At 51.1% G+C, this 17,538-nt stretch overlaps 1 protein-coding gene across 1 annotated transcript in view; it reads right to left on the reverse strand.

The window, feature by feature from the left end:
• Positions 1-10,719: 10,719 nt before the first annotated feature.
• The window catches only part of tert (telomerase reverse transcriptase), a 49,619-nt gene continuing 42,800 nt past the window's right edge, over positions 10,720-17,538 (reverse strand). Inside the window, exons 16-17 of the mRNA XM_038796718.1 lie at positions 13,253-13,366; positions 10,720-11,435 (exon numbers count right to left, since the gene is read on the reverse strand). Of these exons, the coding sequence (XP_038652646.1) occupies positions 13,263-13,366 (104 nt within the window). The 3' untranslated portion in view covers positions 10,720-11,435; positions 13,253-13,262. The remainder of the gene's footprint in view (positions 11,436-13,252; positions 13,367-17,538) is intronic.

The following is a 17,538-nucleotide window of genomic DNA, read 5'->3' on the forward strand; positions in this document are numbered from 1 at the left end:
GTGACACCAATAAAGATTATATTACCTCACATTGGCTGATGCACTCAAAATGGGTGACGGTGATTACGTAGTGTTCAATATGTGTTGGTTTTCATTGCATTGTTTTAACGTTTAAACAAAAAACTTTTTGAAAAGCAGTATCCAGGTTCCTCCCGATATCGATTTCAAAGAATAAATATTTCAGGATTTTGTGAAATGCAGGTGATATTGACATGCACACTAATGGAAAAGCTGCAGAGTAGACTGACATTCTTCTGATTAATCATTTGCAAAGAATTCCTGTTGCCACTCTTGGCAACATTCACCGTTAGTTCTTAAAGAGTCAGAGTACTAACTAGGAGGTTATGCGCGCAGTTTTCGTTGGAATGATCACAAGTCTCTGGAGCATCACGTGGGAACATTCCTGAACTCGAATTCACATCGACATGAAAAGGGATCAGGGCCATAAATTCCCCAGCGCCTGGTATGGAACGTGAAGGCGACAACATGTACTCAGGCTGAGAAGCCAATGTGGACCTGGAGTCTCATTGATATTAACTGGGTGCCTGTCCCTCTCACCCTTTGAACAGACAATCCCCCCCCCCCCCCCCCAGAAGATGATGGGATAGAGCAGGGGTGGGCAAACTTTTCCGTGCAAGGGCCGCATTCAGAAATTCACAATTCACAAAGGGCCGCATAGTATATTAAGTAAAATAATTACTTCACCCGGTTATGATTCTGGGCGCCTCATATAGAACATAGAACAGTACAGCACAGAACAGGCCCTTTGGCCCTCGACGTTGTGCCAAGCAATGATCACCCTACTCAAGTCAACGTATCCACCCTATGCCAGTAAGTAATCCAACAGCCCCCCCACCCATTAACCTTTAAAAAAAAAATTTAAAAAAAAAAAAAAAATTTTTTTTTAGAAAATTTTTTTTTTTTTTTTTTTTTTTTAATGACTTGGTGGGCCGCAGAAATACCTTTGGCGGGCCGCATGCGGCCCGCGGGCCGTAGTTTGCCCACCCCTGGGATAGAGCAATAACCGAGGGGCGTTAATGGGAAAACGCAGAGTCAGGCAAGAGCCACTGCTGCTCCTGACTCCATAGCAACAATTAATTTTTTGGCAAAAACAAAAATGACCTCTTTGGTTGCTGTTGATCAGTGGCCATTTACAGAACATAAACGAGGGGTCGAAACAACATGGGCTGCCGTTCTGGTCTGGTTTCCAGTATGCTCTCACTCAGCGCCGCTAAATCATTTATTTTAAATAAACCAGGCAAGGTTAATCTTAGGCACTTATCAGCCTGTTAAATGTTGCAATGGGTGCTGGGTCCAAAGGGTTGTCAATGCCCTTCCCAAAAGACCACACAAGTGTGTCCCCTTTTTATACAGGTGTGGAGATAATACTTATTTCAAATTTCACCTTGTGTGTCCCAACCATGACCCTGGCCTAACACATGTCCTGTTTGTTGGGCTTGGTCCCACTCAAATGTAATGTCACAGTGGTTAGCACTGCTGCCTCACAGCGCCGGAGACACAGGTTCAATTCTGACCTTGGGTGTCTGTCTCTGGCAAGTTCGCACGTTCTCCACGTGTCTCCATGGGTTTCCTCCGGGTGCTCCGGTTTCCTCCCACAGTCTAAAGGTGTGCAGGTTAGGTGGATTGGCCATGCTAAATTGTCTCTTGGGTGTCCAAAGGTTAGGTGGGGTTACGGGGATAGGGCAGGGGAATGGGCCTAGGTAGGGTGCTCTTTCGGAGGATCAGTGCCGACTCGATGGACTGAATGGCCTCCTTCTGCACTGTAGGGATTCTATGGACCCTCCAAGCAAAGGAGAGGGAAGCTCCTCCTGAGGTCACATGGGGTCTAATGTGAGCGTCAATAGTCCTGTCCCTTGCAAAGCCCTATATAAACTACTCGGGTAGGTCAGAGACTGAAGTACGTCACACTCGTACCAGAGGCATGACAGAAATGCCCTGCGTTCTGAGGCACTAGCTATTCACCTCACATCACTTTGATTGAAGGTTCAGCTCCAAGCCCTTGCCCTGCGCCTGATTCTGTAACTGCAGGAGATCAATGCAACAATTGATGGAGGCGAGGGACTAAAAGATTACAACACGACTCAATCCTGTAAACACCAACGTGGAGGCCCTGAGGCCACGTTATTGAGAAAAGCTCATGCAGCCCCTGTTTTGGGCAAGGAGAAGGCACCAGCCCCAAAAGAGAGGGACAGGACCTGTGCAATGAGGCGTCAAGGGGACTGTGCCATTCTATTTAATTCTTTGGAAAGAAAAATTGGCCAGACTCTCTCTGAACTCTTGCAAAACCTTCTACTGATTGTTACCCTCTCCTGCAGCGGCTCCTTCTGTCACATCAGGGCAGCTCCCCAGCCCATCGTATGTTGGGCAGCCAACCATATGAAATCTGACACTATCAGCCCCACCTTCCTAGCCTGCTCACCACAGAATAGACTGAAGTGTGATAGCAGGCTATCGGGCCTAAAGGGTAGGAAACTGGCCCCGCCATGATTCAGATTCAAATGGTGCGTGGGGATGGGAGCAGTAAAGTTAGCCAGCAGTCACAGTCGGAAGCCGGAGCCACAACAATAAAAAGTGGGCACAATGAGAAGGAATAAAGGGCAGGGTTTCCCGGCCGCTCCATGGCCTGTTTTCCCCATTGGCCATTGGCGGGATCTTCTGGTTCCGCCAACGTCCACGGCGTTTTGCACGGCTCACGGGAATTGAATTCACTGTCTGCCGTGGCGGGATTGAACCCGGATCCCCAGAGCATTACCCTGGGTCTCTGGATTACTAGTCCAGTAACAACACCAACTACACATCACCTCCACTTAAGTGTGGTGGAGGAGGGTTCAATTGAATCATTCAGAAGGGAATTAGCTTGTTGTCTGAAATGGAAGAACATGCAGGGTTACGGGGAGACGTCAAGATGGCACTCAGTGGATTCGACTTCCGGGCGGCAAGCGAGGAGGTCGCAGGGAGAGGGGCTCCCGCAAGCGCCAGACAAGAACAACCCCCCCCCCCCCCCCCCCCCCCCCCCCGACAGGCCAGACGGCGGAGGAGGAGAAGCGGAGCGCCGGCAGAGGAGCGGCAGCGGAGCGGCAGCTGAGGAGCGACAGCGACGGCGGAGGAGAGGCAGCGACAGGGGGGCCCAGCAGCAGCAGGTCCAACCCCTCTCCCTCCCCCCCCCCCCCCCCACGCGGGCCAGGAGCGGTGCGGCGGCGGCGGCCCCTCTTCTCTTCCCCCCCCCCCCCACGCGGGCCAGGAGCGGTGCGGCGGCGGCGGCCCCTCTTCTCTTCCCCCCCCCCCCACGCGGGCCAGGAGCGGTGCGGCGGCGGCGGCCCCTCTTCTCTTCCCCCCCCCCCCCACGCGGGCCAGGAGCGGTGCGGCGGCGGCGGCCCCTCTTCTCTTCCCCCCCCCCCACGCGGGCCAGGAGCGGTGCGGCGGCGGCGGCCCCTCTTCTCTCTCCCCCCCCCCCCTCCCCACCCTCCCCACCAGCAGCGGGACCCCCCCCCCCAACCAGCAGCGGGGACCCCCCCCCCAACCAGCAGCGGGGACACCCCCCCAGCCAGCAGCGGGGACACCCCCCCCCCCAGCCAGCAGCGGGGACACCCCCCCCCCAGCCAGCAGCGGGGACACCCCCCCCCCCCAGCCAGCAGCGGGGACACCCCCCCCCAGCCAGCAGCGGGGACACCCCCCCCCCCCCCGCCAGCAGCGGGGACACCCCCCCCCCCCAACCGGCAGCGACCACCGGCCCACTCGCCCCTCCCCCCCCCCCCCCCCCACCAACTGCAGTGACCACCACGTGGCAAGGACAAAGAGACAAAGGGACTCTCTCTCTCTCTCTCCTGGTTGAGTGGGGAGAGAAGACAAAAGAAAAAAGAGACTTGTATTTCTGTTCCTTTTTTTTTTAAAAAAAACCCAAAAGAAAACTGGTAAAGAGAAAAGGGGTAAAGGAAAGAAGGGGGGAAATAAATTAAAAAAAAAAAAATATATATATATATATATATATATAGATATATAATAATAAATAAAATAAAAATAGGGTGCGGAAAAGGGGGAAAAGAAGAACAAGGAGAGAAGAAAAGATGAAGGGGAAGGGGGAGAAAAAAATGCCAGAAGGGAGCCAAGAGAAAGGGGGCACCGGAAGTAGACGGGGCAAAGGGAAAGCCAGCTCGGGCGAACGAGTCAACACGCGAAGCGGCGGGAAGGATGTTTCGCCGCATCCAGAAGAGCTGGACGGGCGGGCAACCTCTCCCCTGGGGTTAGAGGGGGGCGTGAATTGGAAGGAAGCCTTTGCCGAGGTGGTGAGGGAGCAGCTGCAGGCAATCAAGGCAGAGTTAAAAGCAGACGCAGAGGCCGCAGCACAGGCAGCAGTGGCCAGGGCCATGTCAGGGGTGCAGCAGGTTCTGACCAGATTGGAGAAGAAAGTGGATGCCCAAGGGAAGATACTGGAAGCCCAGGGGGCAACCATTAAAGAGCTGGAGAAGGCAGCGACTGACGCGAGCGACCGGGTCATATCCCTGGAGAGGGGAATGGTGAAACTGAGTGCAACACAGGGGAGCCTGAAGGGCAGGGTAGACGACCAGGAGATCAGCTCGAGAAGGCAAAATATTAAGATAGTGGGCCTGCCAGAGGGGATAGAGGGTAGAAATCCCACAACATTCGTGGCTGCGATGCTGGGCTCCTTAGTGGGGCGGGAAACTTTTCCCACCCCACCGGAAATGGACAGAGCTCATCGGTCACTGCGCCCGAAGCCCAAGGAAGGGGAAAAACCGAGAGCAGTTATAGCCAGACTGCACCGGTACCGGGATAGGGAGACAATCCTGCGCTGGGCCAAGGAGAATAGAGCCTGCAATTGGGACGGGCACGCCATCCGAATCTACGAGGATTTTGGAGGGGACATAGCTAAGAGACGGGCGGAGTTCAACAGAGCGAAAGCAGCTCTCTACAAGAACAAAGTACGTTTTGGTATGCTGTACCCAGCAAAACTCTGGGTCACATACCAACACAAGGAATATTTCTTTACAGCCCCTGCCGAGGCGAATAGATTCGTCGAGGAGCACGGGCTGGAAAAAACGCCATGGGAAGTAGGGACGAGGGGCCCATGGCAAGGAGATACGTCATGCCGACGGGGGGGTGGGGAGGGGCGAGGCAAAGCCAGCCCCCTCCCCCCTGGCAGGAACACCCAGAACGAAAAACAACCCAACGCCCAAAGGCCCGCCCCAGGTGGGAGGCCAGGCCCCGGCACAAGGGAACGGGAGTACTGGAGAGGGGAGAGGGGAAGCGGGACAGCAACCTCCGAGAGGGGAGCCACCGTGCTAGCAGGAAAGCTAGCGAAGGGGGCGCGCAACAGAGCAGGGCCGCAGCGCACCCCCAACAGGGGGGAAGGCGCCAGGCAGGGGAGGGGGGGGATCACCCATCAAAGGTGGGAGAGCAAATGGGGACAGGAATGGGGGAGAGAGGGGCAATGGAGGGGTATACAGGGGTATCCCCGAAAGGGATAGAGCGGGGGGGGGGGGGCACTCGGGGGGCGAGGGACCAGGGAGGGGAAATGCAGGGACGAAGGGACAAAAGAGGCCAGAAAGGGAATAGGGCCATAAAGTGCCACAGACAAGGGCTCGAAACAGGGAACTGCTGCAAGCACCCACCCAGTACGGTCTGTGGGTGAAGGGGCCCCCCGGAGTGCAGGGGACTACCCGCGTGGCGGACACACAGTGGACGGCCATGGCGGGTGTCCCCGGGACAAGGGGGAACCCCGGAGCGCAGGGACCCGACCTCATGGGGAGAGCAGTGATAGTGGACATCCTGGACGGCCCCCTAACAAAGGGAAACCCCAGAGGGCAGGGGCGCGTCCACCGGACAAATATGGTTAACCCCACAAGAGCAAGGGGGCAGAAGCCCCCCACCAGAATAGTCACCTGGAACGTAAGGGGACTTAACGGCCCAGTGAAGAGATCTAGAGTCCTCACCCACCTTAGAAACATGAGGGCCGACATAGTCTTCCTCCAAGAGACGCACTTGAGGGAGCAGGACCAACTGCGGGTAAGAAAGGGCTGGGTGGGACAAACCTATCATTCCTGTTATGGGGCAAGGGCCAGGGGGGTGGCGATCCTGATTGGCAAGAGGACAATGTTTAGGGCGACAAAGACGGTTACGGACCCAGGGGGACGGTATGTCATGGTCAGCGGGGCCCTGGATGGGGCGCCGGTAGTTCTAGTTAACGTGTACGCGCCCAACTGGGACGACACGAGCTTCATCCAAAAGACCATGGCAGAAATCCCGGACATAGCGACGCACCGACTAATCATGGGGGGGGACTTCAACTGTGTACAGGACCCAACGACGGACAGATCAAACCCCAGAACGGGGAAAACCTCAAACATGGCAAGGGAACTCAGTCACTATATGGAGCAGATGGGAGCAGTAGACCCCTGGAGATTCGCCCACCCGGGGGAGAAAGAATTCTCTTTCTTCTCCCCAGTACACAACGTGTACACCAGAATTGACTTCTTTGTGGTGGGGAAAACGGTGCTTCCAGAGATAGACAAGGTGGAATACTCCGCAATTGTGATATCAGACCACGCTCCACACTACATGGATGTGCGGCTAGAGACGGGAAGGGCCCAGCGCCCCAAATGGAGGTTGGACGGTGCCTTACTAGCTGACAAGGCCTTCAGCGAAAGGATAGCGCAGGCCATAGCGGAGTACACTGAGATCAACCAAAACGGGGAGGTCTCACCCTCCACGTTCTGGGAAGCGCTTAAGGCCGTACTAAGAGGGGAAATCATAGCCTACAAAGCGCAAAGAGATAGGGAGGAAAGGGTGGCTAGGCAGAAGCTGGTCGACTCCATACTGGAGGTAGACCATAAATACTCCGAGGCCCCGACTGTAGAACTCCTGGCGGAGAGAAAAGAATTACAAAGGAACTTTGACCTGCTCTCCACCAGGAAAGCAGTACACCAACTCCGCCAGGCACGCGGGGCCCTATACGAACACGGAGACAAAGCCAGCTGCCTGTTGGCCCACCAGCTGAGAAAGCAGGCAGCCAGCAGAGAAATTGCGCAAATCAGAGATACCAGAGGCACGTTGGAAACAGAACCAGAGAGGATTAACAAAACCTTCAAGGCCTTCTACCAAGAGCTGTACACCTCAGAGCCCCCAACGGGGAAGGCTGGGATGAACCGGTTTCTTGACGGACTGGACATACCAGTTGTGGGAGAGGGCAGAAAACGGGATCTGGAAGCACCACTAGCACTGGGAGAGATCATGGAGAGCATTAGCTCCATGCAGGCGGGGAAGGCGCCGGGACCGGACGGATTCCCGGCGGACTTCTACAAAAAATTTGCGACAGCGCTGGCCCCGCACCTGCGGGAGATGTTCACAGACTCGCTAGCTAGGGGCACGTTGCCACCCACGTTAGCACAGGCCTCAATCTCGCTGATACCTAAGAAAGACAAAGACCCAACGGAATGTGGGTCATACAGACCCATATCTCTGCTGAATGCAGACGCCAAAATACTGGCCAAAATACTGGCCAAAATCCTAGAAGACTGTGTACCTGAGGTGGTCACAGAGGACCAGACGGGCTTTGTCAAAGGTAGACAGCTTACCGCGAACATCAGGCGCCTGCTGAACGTGATAATGACCCCCTCCGGGGAGAGAACACAAGAGGTGATCGTCTCCCTGGACGCAGAAAAGGCCTTCGACAGAGTCGAGTGGAAATACCTCATAGAGGTACTGGAGCGGTTCGGGCTTGGAACAGGGTTCACCGCTTGGGTAAAGCTCCTGTACAACGCTCCCATGGCGAGTGTACAGACCAACAATACCAACTCCCAATACTTCCAGCTGCACAGGGGCACCAGACAAGGATGCCCACTGTCCCCGCTGCTGTTCGCACTAGCAATTGAACCGCTAGCAATCGCGCTCAGGGCAGCAAAAAATTGGAGGGGGATCCGAAGGGGAGGTAGAGAGCACAGAGTCTCACTCTATGCGGATGATCTGCTCCTCTATATCTCGGACCCACAAAGCAGCATGGACGGAATCATCGCGCTCCTGAAAGAGTTTGGAGCCTTCTCGGGCTACAAACTCAACATGAGCAAAAGTGAGATCTTCCCAGTGCACCCGCAAGGGGGGGGGGGGGGGGGGGGGGGGGGGGGAGGGGGCACTAAAGGGGCTGCCGTTCAAACAAGCCCGACATAAATTCCGCTACCTGGGGATCCAAATAGCCCATGACTGGAAAGGGATCCACAAATGGAACCTCACCAGCCTGACGGAGGAAGTTAAAAAGGACCTGCAAAGATGGAACACACTCCCGCTCTCCCTCGCGGGGAGAGTTCAGACGATCAAAATGAACGTACTGCCCAGGTTCCTCTTCCTGTTTAGATCCATTCCGATCTACATCCCCAAGGCCTTTTTCAAAGCGCTGGACAAACTCATCATGGTGTTCGTATGGGGGGGTAAAAATGCTAGGATCCCAAAGAAGGTCTTACAAAAAACAAAAACCAGGGGAGGGTTAGCCCTCCCGAATCTACAATTCTACCACTGGGCAGCAACAGCCGAGCGAGTAAGGGGATGGATCCAGGAGCCAGAAGCTGAGTGGGTGCGTGCGGAGGAGGCCTCCTGCATGGGAACCTCCCTCCGGGCCCTCGCCACGGCAGCACTCCCATCCCCACCCAAAAAACACTCCAGCAGCCCAGTGGTGACAGCCACCCTCCAATCCTGGAACCAACTGCGGCAGCAACTTGGCCTGACCAAAATGTCGAACAGGGCTCCCATCTGCAACAACCATAGGTTCACACCAGCACTGACTGACGCCACCTTCAAAAGGTGGAGGCAGGACGGGGGGACACTGACAGTCAGGGACCTATACACGGACGACAGGATCGCAACACTGGACGAACTGACAGAGAAATTTCAGCTAGCTGGGGGGAACGAGCTACGGTACCTGCAGCTCAAAAACTTCCTACGAAAGGAGACAAGGACGTACCCACAACCGCCACGACAGACACTACTGGAAGACCTACTGGACGCAAGTATCCTAGAGAAAGGGAACTGTAGTGACATGTATGACCGACTGGTAGATAGGGACGACACCGTACTGGACGCAACAAGGTGGAAATGGGAGGACGACCTGGGGATGGAGATAGGGTGGGGACTCTGGAGCGAAGCACTGCATAGGGTCAACTCCACCTCCACGTGCGCAAGGCTCAGCCTGACGCAACTAAAAGTGGTACATAGAGCCCACTTAACAAGAACCCGTATGAGTAGGTTCTTCCCGGAGGTGGAAGACAGATGTGAACGGTGCCAAAGAGGCCCGGCCAACCACGCCCACATGTTCTGGTCTTGCCCCAGACTCGTGGAGTACTGGACAGCCTTCTTCGAGGTTATGTCCAAAGTGGTGGGAGTGAGGGTGGAGCCATGCCCGATAGTGGCGGTCTTCGGGGTTTCAGAACAGCCAGATCTATTCCTGGGGAGGAGGGCGGACGCCCTTGCCTTTGCCTCCCTGATCGCCCGCCGTAGAATCCTGTTTGGCTGGCGGTCAGCAGCACCGCCCAGAGCTGCGGACTGGCTGTCCGACCTCTCGGAATCTCTCCAAATGGAGAAAATCAAATTTGCCATCCGAGGGTCGGACGACGGCTTCCACAGAACGTGGGAGCCATTCATGCAACTGTTCCGGGACCTATTTGTGGCCAATGTACAAGAGGAAGAATAGTCGGGGGAAGGTAGCGGGAGGGGGGGGGGGCTACAGGTTCGTTACGGGGGTTCAATGGCTAGCTAAGGCCCAAAACCAAACTAAATAAACATGTTGAGGGGGGGGGGGGGCGCAGTTACTACTACGAAGATGCTTACCTGTAAATATGTATGTTAATTTTTGCGTGTTTGTTTTTTTTTCTCTCCTAACAATTTGTAATTTGTTCAATATAAAATATGAAAACTGAATAAAAACATTTATAAAAAAAAAAAGATGGCACTCAGTGAATTGTTCAATCGGAGAGCAAGCACAAACATGATGGGCCAAATGGCCTCGTTGCGCCCTGCAACAATTCTGCTCACAATGGGATGTGCTGGAGGTGAAGCCAAATCTGCTGTGATTCAGTAAAGCTCTTTGGGATGTCCTGTGGTTGCGACGGGCGCAAGAAACTGCTGCAAGTTATTGATGTACAGCATGACCTTGCGGTGACCACCAAAAACATATAAAGATGCCACCTATTTACACTGTCATTCTGGGTTAGTAAACATAACACTCGCACCCATGTAGAGAACAGTCCAAAGGTGTCTGAATATCTAATCACCACATTCTGCAGTTTATTGCATGACTTTCTCTCATACTTGAAGGGTAATCAAATGTTATCTTGAAAACAGATGAGCGACCAATTACAGCTCACACCGGCGATTGTTGCTGCTGTTCAACAATAAACACCAATACATCATTAAAATTGTGACGATTGAAAAGTCACCCAGAAAACCCTTTATTGACAAAATTTGCATTATAAAGAACAGTAATTCCCCAAAGGCAGGCCAATATCACAATAAAATCACAGTGGAATTTATGCCGGACTCTCTCTCTTCTGCTTGACTTTGGGGGGAGGGGCTGAGATATCAGCAGGAAATAACAAACGCAGGTTACACCAGTTTATCGGGGTCTCTGTAACTTGTCTACTCCATGGTGGCCCAGCAGGGACGCCCCCTACACCCCCCCCCCCCCCCCCCCCCCCCCCACTGGCAAGTCCGGGGTGGGGACTGAAGAGAGATAGCTGGAGGTATGGGTGATGGGCACCCTCATGCCTTGTGATGTGTGTATGGGGGGGGGGGGGCCCTGCAGCTGGACACTCGTATAGAGCCGCCCGCTTCAAATAGCAGGCCGATACCGGGATTTTGAAGGAATCCGACGAGCTCTCCACCATGCGTACATCCACATGGCAAAGGACTGCGACTTGCACCTGGGCCCCGCTCCTGACATCAGCAGAGACCCGACCTGATTCTCCTCTGGCGTGAGCACTTGGGGCTCCAGAATGGAGAATCCATGGCCAAGATGTGCTTCATTTCCCTCAGCGTAGATTTACTGAAATCCATCCATTTGCCCAACTCAGACTTAGATGAATAAGTGGAAGCCAACCTTAATGCTTGTGAGTATTTGTATGGGCACAATCTAACCAGAGAGATTACACTGTCAGATTCCTTTTCTGAGAAACTTGTCATGTAACAAATCATTACATGTTCTGCAAACATTCCCACTTCTCAAGGCATTCAGCAAGACCAGAACCAACAAACACAATGCAAGTTATAAATCACTGTAGGTGGCAGGGGAGACTCTCCTGGAGATCTCAGGGTCCAGATAACAGTTAATATACTGCGAAAGGTTTCACCAAGATATTAAAATATCAGCTCAATCTCTTCGTAAAACTCTGGTTTTCCCGGTGTCAGTACTGTACTTCCTATTAACAAGAATTAAAAAAAACAAGGGCATGAATTATTTGAATGAATTCCAAAATTGTTGCACCCTTCTTCAAATAATAAGGAATAAACCCCAACAACTATAGTCCAGTCAGGCCAACGTCACTAGCGGGGAAACAAGGGACAATAATCGGAGACAAAATTAACTGATGCATGGATTAAAAAATGAAAGCCAAGTTGTTAAAGACAAATTGCATTTGATTAACTCAATTGAGTTCTTTGACAAAGTAACAGACAGGATTGATGAAGGAGCTGGTTTAGCACACTGGGCTAAATCGCTGGCTTTTAAAGCAGACCAAGCAGGCCAGCAGCACGGTTCAATTCCCGTACCAGCCTCCCCGAACAGACGCCGGAATATGGTGACTAGGGGCTTTTCACAGTAACTTCATTGAAGCCTACTTGTGACAATAAGCGATTTTCATTTCATTTCATTTCATTTCAGGTGGCGCAGTTAATATGGACTGCTGAAGGTGTTTGATAAAGTAGTGCTTCTCGTCGTTTGGTAGGACAGAATCTGAGTGTTGGGAGAGGCTTGGCATGGAGAGTGCACCAGTTAATGGTGACTAACAGTTAACTGCCAAGCATGGTTTGAAAATTTAAACCAGGCAGTTTGACTCCAATTGGTCGAGGAATTGCCCCGAGGAATGAACCAGCAAATGGTTATCACTTATTTTATTTAGCTGAGATAGGTGTAATGTATGTATATGTTCTTTCAGTCAGCAAAGAACAGGGCCCTGTGAATTAAATATGTTAATATATAAATAATCCACAATGTGCAAACAGGCACAGGAATGTGGCGACTAGGGGCTTCTCACAGTATCTTAATTGCAGTGTTAATGTAAGCCTACATGTGACAATAAAGATTATTATTAATTATGAGCCGGAAACCAATTTAAGATTGTCAGTCGGGTTCGCAGTGTGGCTCATTTGTGTCTCCTGGAAGCTACTGGAGACTAGAAACGCTGGGCCCTTTTTAAGAGCAGAGAAAGATTTTATGTTATAAATTTAGAGTATCCAATTTTTTTTTTTCCAATTAAGGAGCAATTTAGCGTGGCCAATTCACCTACCCTGCACATCTCTGTGTTGTAGGGGTGAGACCCACACAGGCACGGGGAGAATGTGCAAACGCCACACGGACAGTGACTCGGGGCCGGGGTCGAACCCGGGCCCCCAGCGCCGTGAAGAAGCAGCGCTAACCACTGCGCCACCATGCTGCTCGAGAGCAGAGAAAGATAAGAGGAGATTTTCTCGAGGTGTTTGAAATTATGAAAGGTTTTGACAGAGTAGATGATGAGAAATTATTTTCAGTGGTAGATGGGTTGTCAACCAGAGGACACAGGCTTACTGTAGTTGGTAAAAGAACCAGAGGTTAAGATGAGGAAAATCATATTTAGGTATAGCACTTGGGAGGGGGGGGGGGATCAAAGGATATGGGGCGGAAGGCGAGATCAGGCTATTGAGTTGGATGATCAGCCATGATCATAATAAATGGTGGAGCAGGCTTGAAGGGCTGAATGGCCTCCTCCTGCTCCTATTTTCTATGCTAAGCGGTGCCCATGATTTGGAAGGCACTGTCTGAAAAGTTGATGGATGCAGAGTCAACATTAGCTTTCAAAAGGGAATTCGACATAAAACTTGAAAGGGACAAGTTGACAAGGTTATGGGGATTGGGCAACAGGGTGGGACTAATTGGCGAGTTTGTTTAAAGAGTCCACATAGGCGTGGTGGCACAAATAGTCACAGCAGCACGATTTCACAATTCAGATTGCAGGCAAATGAACATTTTGGCTTCTCATACCAGTTACACTTCAATCCAGGATGACAGCAAAATCTCGATGAAGAGCAGGTTCTATGATAGACTGCAGCAGCTGGACTGTGGAGTCTGGAAGAATCCTCTGCAATTTGGCCCTGCCTTTAGATGAAAGCACAACGATTATAACACATTGCCTCTCCTGCCAAAATGCACCACTTTGTAATGTTTTGTGTTAAATTGCATCTGCCATGTCCCACCAGCCTGCCCATATCTTCCTGGAGTCTATCACTATTCTCCTCACCCGTCACCATATTTCCAAGTATGCGTTGTCTGCAGATTTTGAGATTGCGCCCTGCGCATCCAAGTGTGGTTCACTAATATAAACCAAGGAAGGCAAGGGTCCTAGTACCCACCTCGGAGGAACCCAAGTGTACTCTTTCCTCCAGTCTGAAAAATAACCAGAATGCACTGTTTCCGGTCTGTCGGCCATCTTTGTCTCCATGCTTCCACTGTCCCTCTTGTCCCAATAGACTTCAGCTTCACTGACAAGCCTGTCATGTGGCACTTTTTCAAACACCTGATGGATGCCCACATCACCCTCATCTGTTGCCCGATCAGAAATCTCCAATCAAGTTAGTTAAATGACGTTTGCCGTAACAAATCCGTGCTGGATTTCCTCAATAAATCCACACATGTCCAAGTGGCTGTTAATTTTGCCCCAAATTATTTATCGTGTCTAGAAGCTTTCCCAACGGGGAAGCTGTGAATGTAGCGAAGCGGCAGTGGCAGGAGGGCAGGTGGAGCGGAGACAAAGCGGAGCGAACTGTGTTGATATACATCATCGTATATACACAAGGGGTTAATGTAAATACACTATGACTAAGTAAACACTAGAGGGAGCACCGGAGATGTCATAATGTGCAAACATGCAGCTAATGAACACTTAGAATAGGACACAACCAATGAGCAGTCAAGACACCCAGAGGTGATTTACCACAAGGGGGAATTACACAACCCATATAAAAGGACAGGGCACACATGCTCCGTCTCTTTCCACAGACAGACATCTAGAGAGTACATCAGGGCTGATCAGAAGCATCACACCCACCACGTGGCTCAGAGCAGACTGGTTAGACTGAGTTACTACAGTTAGATTAGGAGAGTCAAACTCATTTAAGAACTTTGTTAATAGTTCAATAAACATATTGAACCCATTACAAAGTCTGGACCTTCCTTTGTCAAAGCATACATAAAGGAAACAGCTTATGCTACACGAAGAAGCATAACACAACACGAACAGTCACAGAAGCACTTCAGTTTGGCATCCTAAATGAACGACAATCTGCCGTCTTATTCTGGGCCAGGCCCAACTGGTCCATATCCAGCTTATCCACAAGAGTATAGTCCAGGTCCGAATGCTGCTTACCCAGGTTATCCACCTCTTCCAGGAGGACAACCTGTATATCAAGGTTATCCACAACAGTATGGCTGGCAGAATGCACCTCCTCAACCAGGAATGGTTTTCTCAGATGCTCCAAAAAACAGTTTACGTTGTGGAAGATTGCAGAAGGGATGACACTGGGATACATGCTTGACAGCATGTTGGACTGCTTTCTGCTGCTGTTGCCTTTGGGATATGTTGACCTAAAGCCCCACACACCAGACTCCCTTGCTGCTCGACCTTCAAATTGAAGCTCAAATACCAACTTGCTATTCTGTTCCCCAAAAGATGCCTGTTAAAGATTTTGGTTTGTTGGTCACATAATGCCACTCGCTTAGTAATTAAATAACTGGATGGCAAGTCCTGTCCGTGTGGTGTAATGTCTTCTGATGGTCTGCCCAGATAATGAACAAACATTAATTTATGCAGATGATCTTTTTTTAAACAAGCTCCAAAGGATTCACTTTGATACTTAGGAAAATGGGTGCAACTTCGCTTCTGTTTCTGACTGGTATGAAAAATGAGTCCTAATATTCCTTGTGGAGCTTCAGTTGCAAGAAGTGGAGAAAGTAAAGTAAAAATTGCTGTTTTAGTTTCTTGTACTTTTGGAACTGTACAGTCCACATTAAAGAGACATTTTCAATTACTACTTATTGAATAAAGTGAATTTATGCATCAAAATAGAAGCTTTGCCAGCGCCGTGGTTAAACCGACTGTGCTGGGGTGGCTGCACTGACTCTTACAATCCTTTTCTGGAAAAAAAAGTGCAACATTTACGATTCTCTATTCCTCTGGCACTATTCTCGTATCTGAGGCGATTTGGACAATTGTGGCCGGCATCGCCACCATTTCAACTTTATTCCCTTTGGCATCTCCTCAAGTTCTGGTGATTGATCAATTTTAGGTACAACCAGCCTTTCTCGTACCTCCGCTTTATCCATTTTGAGCCTATCTAATATCACAATGACCTTCGCTTTCACTATGACTTTGATAGAATCCATAGTAAAGAAGCTGGAAAGTCCTCATCTGGACCTTCGCCATGACCTCTGCTTGGTGTAGGTGCTCTTTGGGTCCACAATTGGCCCACCCTTCCTTCTACCAGCCTTTTTATAACATGCCTACAGAAGACTTTGGATTTCTTTTTCGAGGGTTGTTATTCTCACATCACTGTACCTCTGGTCAGTCTAACATGCAACGTGAAAACTCAGACTGGCGTGCCCTTTAATGCAACGCTTTTGGGCGGTCAGCTGGGAATTATTCAGAAAAAAGACAATGAACGATGGTCATTGTGACAACCCGAAGAGAGCTTTTAGTTTGTACCAGCCCATCCAAATAATGTGCACACCAAAAGCAGCAATGAAAGTCACCGAGAGAATCTGAAATTCATCCTCCGGGTTGCTTTAGCTTATGACTAACAACTGTCTTTTTTCATTGGCCAGGATTTAACTTGGAGGCGGTGGCCCTGCCCACCAGCTGGAAAGTCGGGTGGGGTGGGGGGAGGGGGGGGGGGGGGGGGGGGCAGTGGGGTGGAGGGGGGGGGGGGGGGGGCGGAGGTAGTGTGGGATGCGAGCATACCTCCCCCAGCCCAGGAAGCCACAAGGCAAACGTTGCATTGCTGAGGTCATTAGTTGCCTGATATGGTTAGGGCATCAACTGGCCCAAGAGCAGGCGTGCCACCTGATACCTACCCCGCTACTGACCAAATGCCAAAAGAGGTGGGCAGGTGACGGGCACGGTGACCGCCTCCCCCACCCAACCCCGCCATCCCACCCCATGTTATGATCTCTCATGTGTCAGGCCATGTCAGAGTGGGTGGGAGGGGTGTAAATTTTGGGCGTCATATCAGAGATGAAGCTTGCTCAGATAAATCCCCTGGCATATGCAGTTGAGGCACTGTAGGAGGTTGATGGTGCTGACTGATAATTATTGCATAAAATAGAAAACTGACAGCACAGAAGGAGGCCATTCTGCCCATTGTGTCTGTGCCAGCCAAGAAAAGGAACGATCCAGTTGGGCAGCACGGTAGCATAGTGGTTAGCACAGTTGCTTCACAGCTCCAGGGTCCCAGATTCGATTCCCGGCTTGAATCTCTGTCTGTGCGAAGTCTGCACGTTCTCCCCGTGTCTGCGTGGGTTTCCTCCGGGTGCTCCGGTTTCCTCCCACAGTCCAAAGATGTGCAGGCTAGGTGGATTGGACATGCTAAATTGCCCTTAGTGTCCAAAAAATAGTAAGTGGGAGTTACTGGGTTACGAGGATAGGGTAGATACGTGGGCTTCAGTAGGGTGCTCTTTGTAAGGGCCGGTACAGACTTGATGGGCCAAATGGTCTCCTTTTGCACTGTAAGTTCTATGATTCAGTCAAATCCCATTTTCCAGCTCTTGGTCCATAACCCTATTGGTTAGGACTCTAAAAATGCATATCCAAGTACTATTTCAAATACAGTGAGAGTTTCTGTCTCTACCACCCTTTCAGCTTCTGAGTTCCAGAGCCTCACCACCCTCTGGACAGAAGATTTTCTCCCCTTTAACCCTTCTGCTAGTTACTTTAAAACGATGCTACCTGGTGATCCTGGTGAAACAGAAATAGGTCCTTCTTACCCACTATCTAAGTGGCTTATAATTTTATACACCTCAATCAAATCACCTTCATCCACTTCTGTTCTGAAGAAAACAATACCAATGTATCCAATCTTCCCCCTTAGCTATAGTTCTCCATTCCTGGGAGCATCCTTGTTAATCTCCTCTGTGCCTTCTGTTTACAGTCAAGTCCTTCCTGCACTGCAGTCACTAGAACTGTTTGCAGTACTTTAGATTGGGGCAGCACGGTGGCACAGTGGTTAGCACTGCTGTCTCACAGTGCCAGGGACTCGGGTTCAATTCCAACCTCGGCT

This window comes from Scyliorhinus canicula, chromosome 5, assembly GCF_902713615.1.
Source record: "Scyliorhinus canicula chromosome 5, sScyCan1.1, whole genome shotgun sequence".
NCBI classification, from domain to species: Eukaryota; Metazoa; Chordata; class Chondrichthyes; order Carcharhiniformes; family Scyliorhinidae; genus Scyliorhinus; species Scyliorhinus canicula.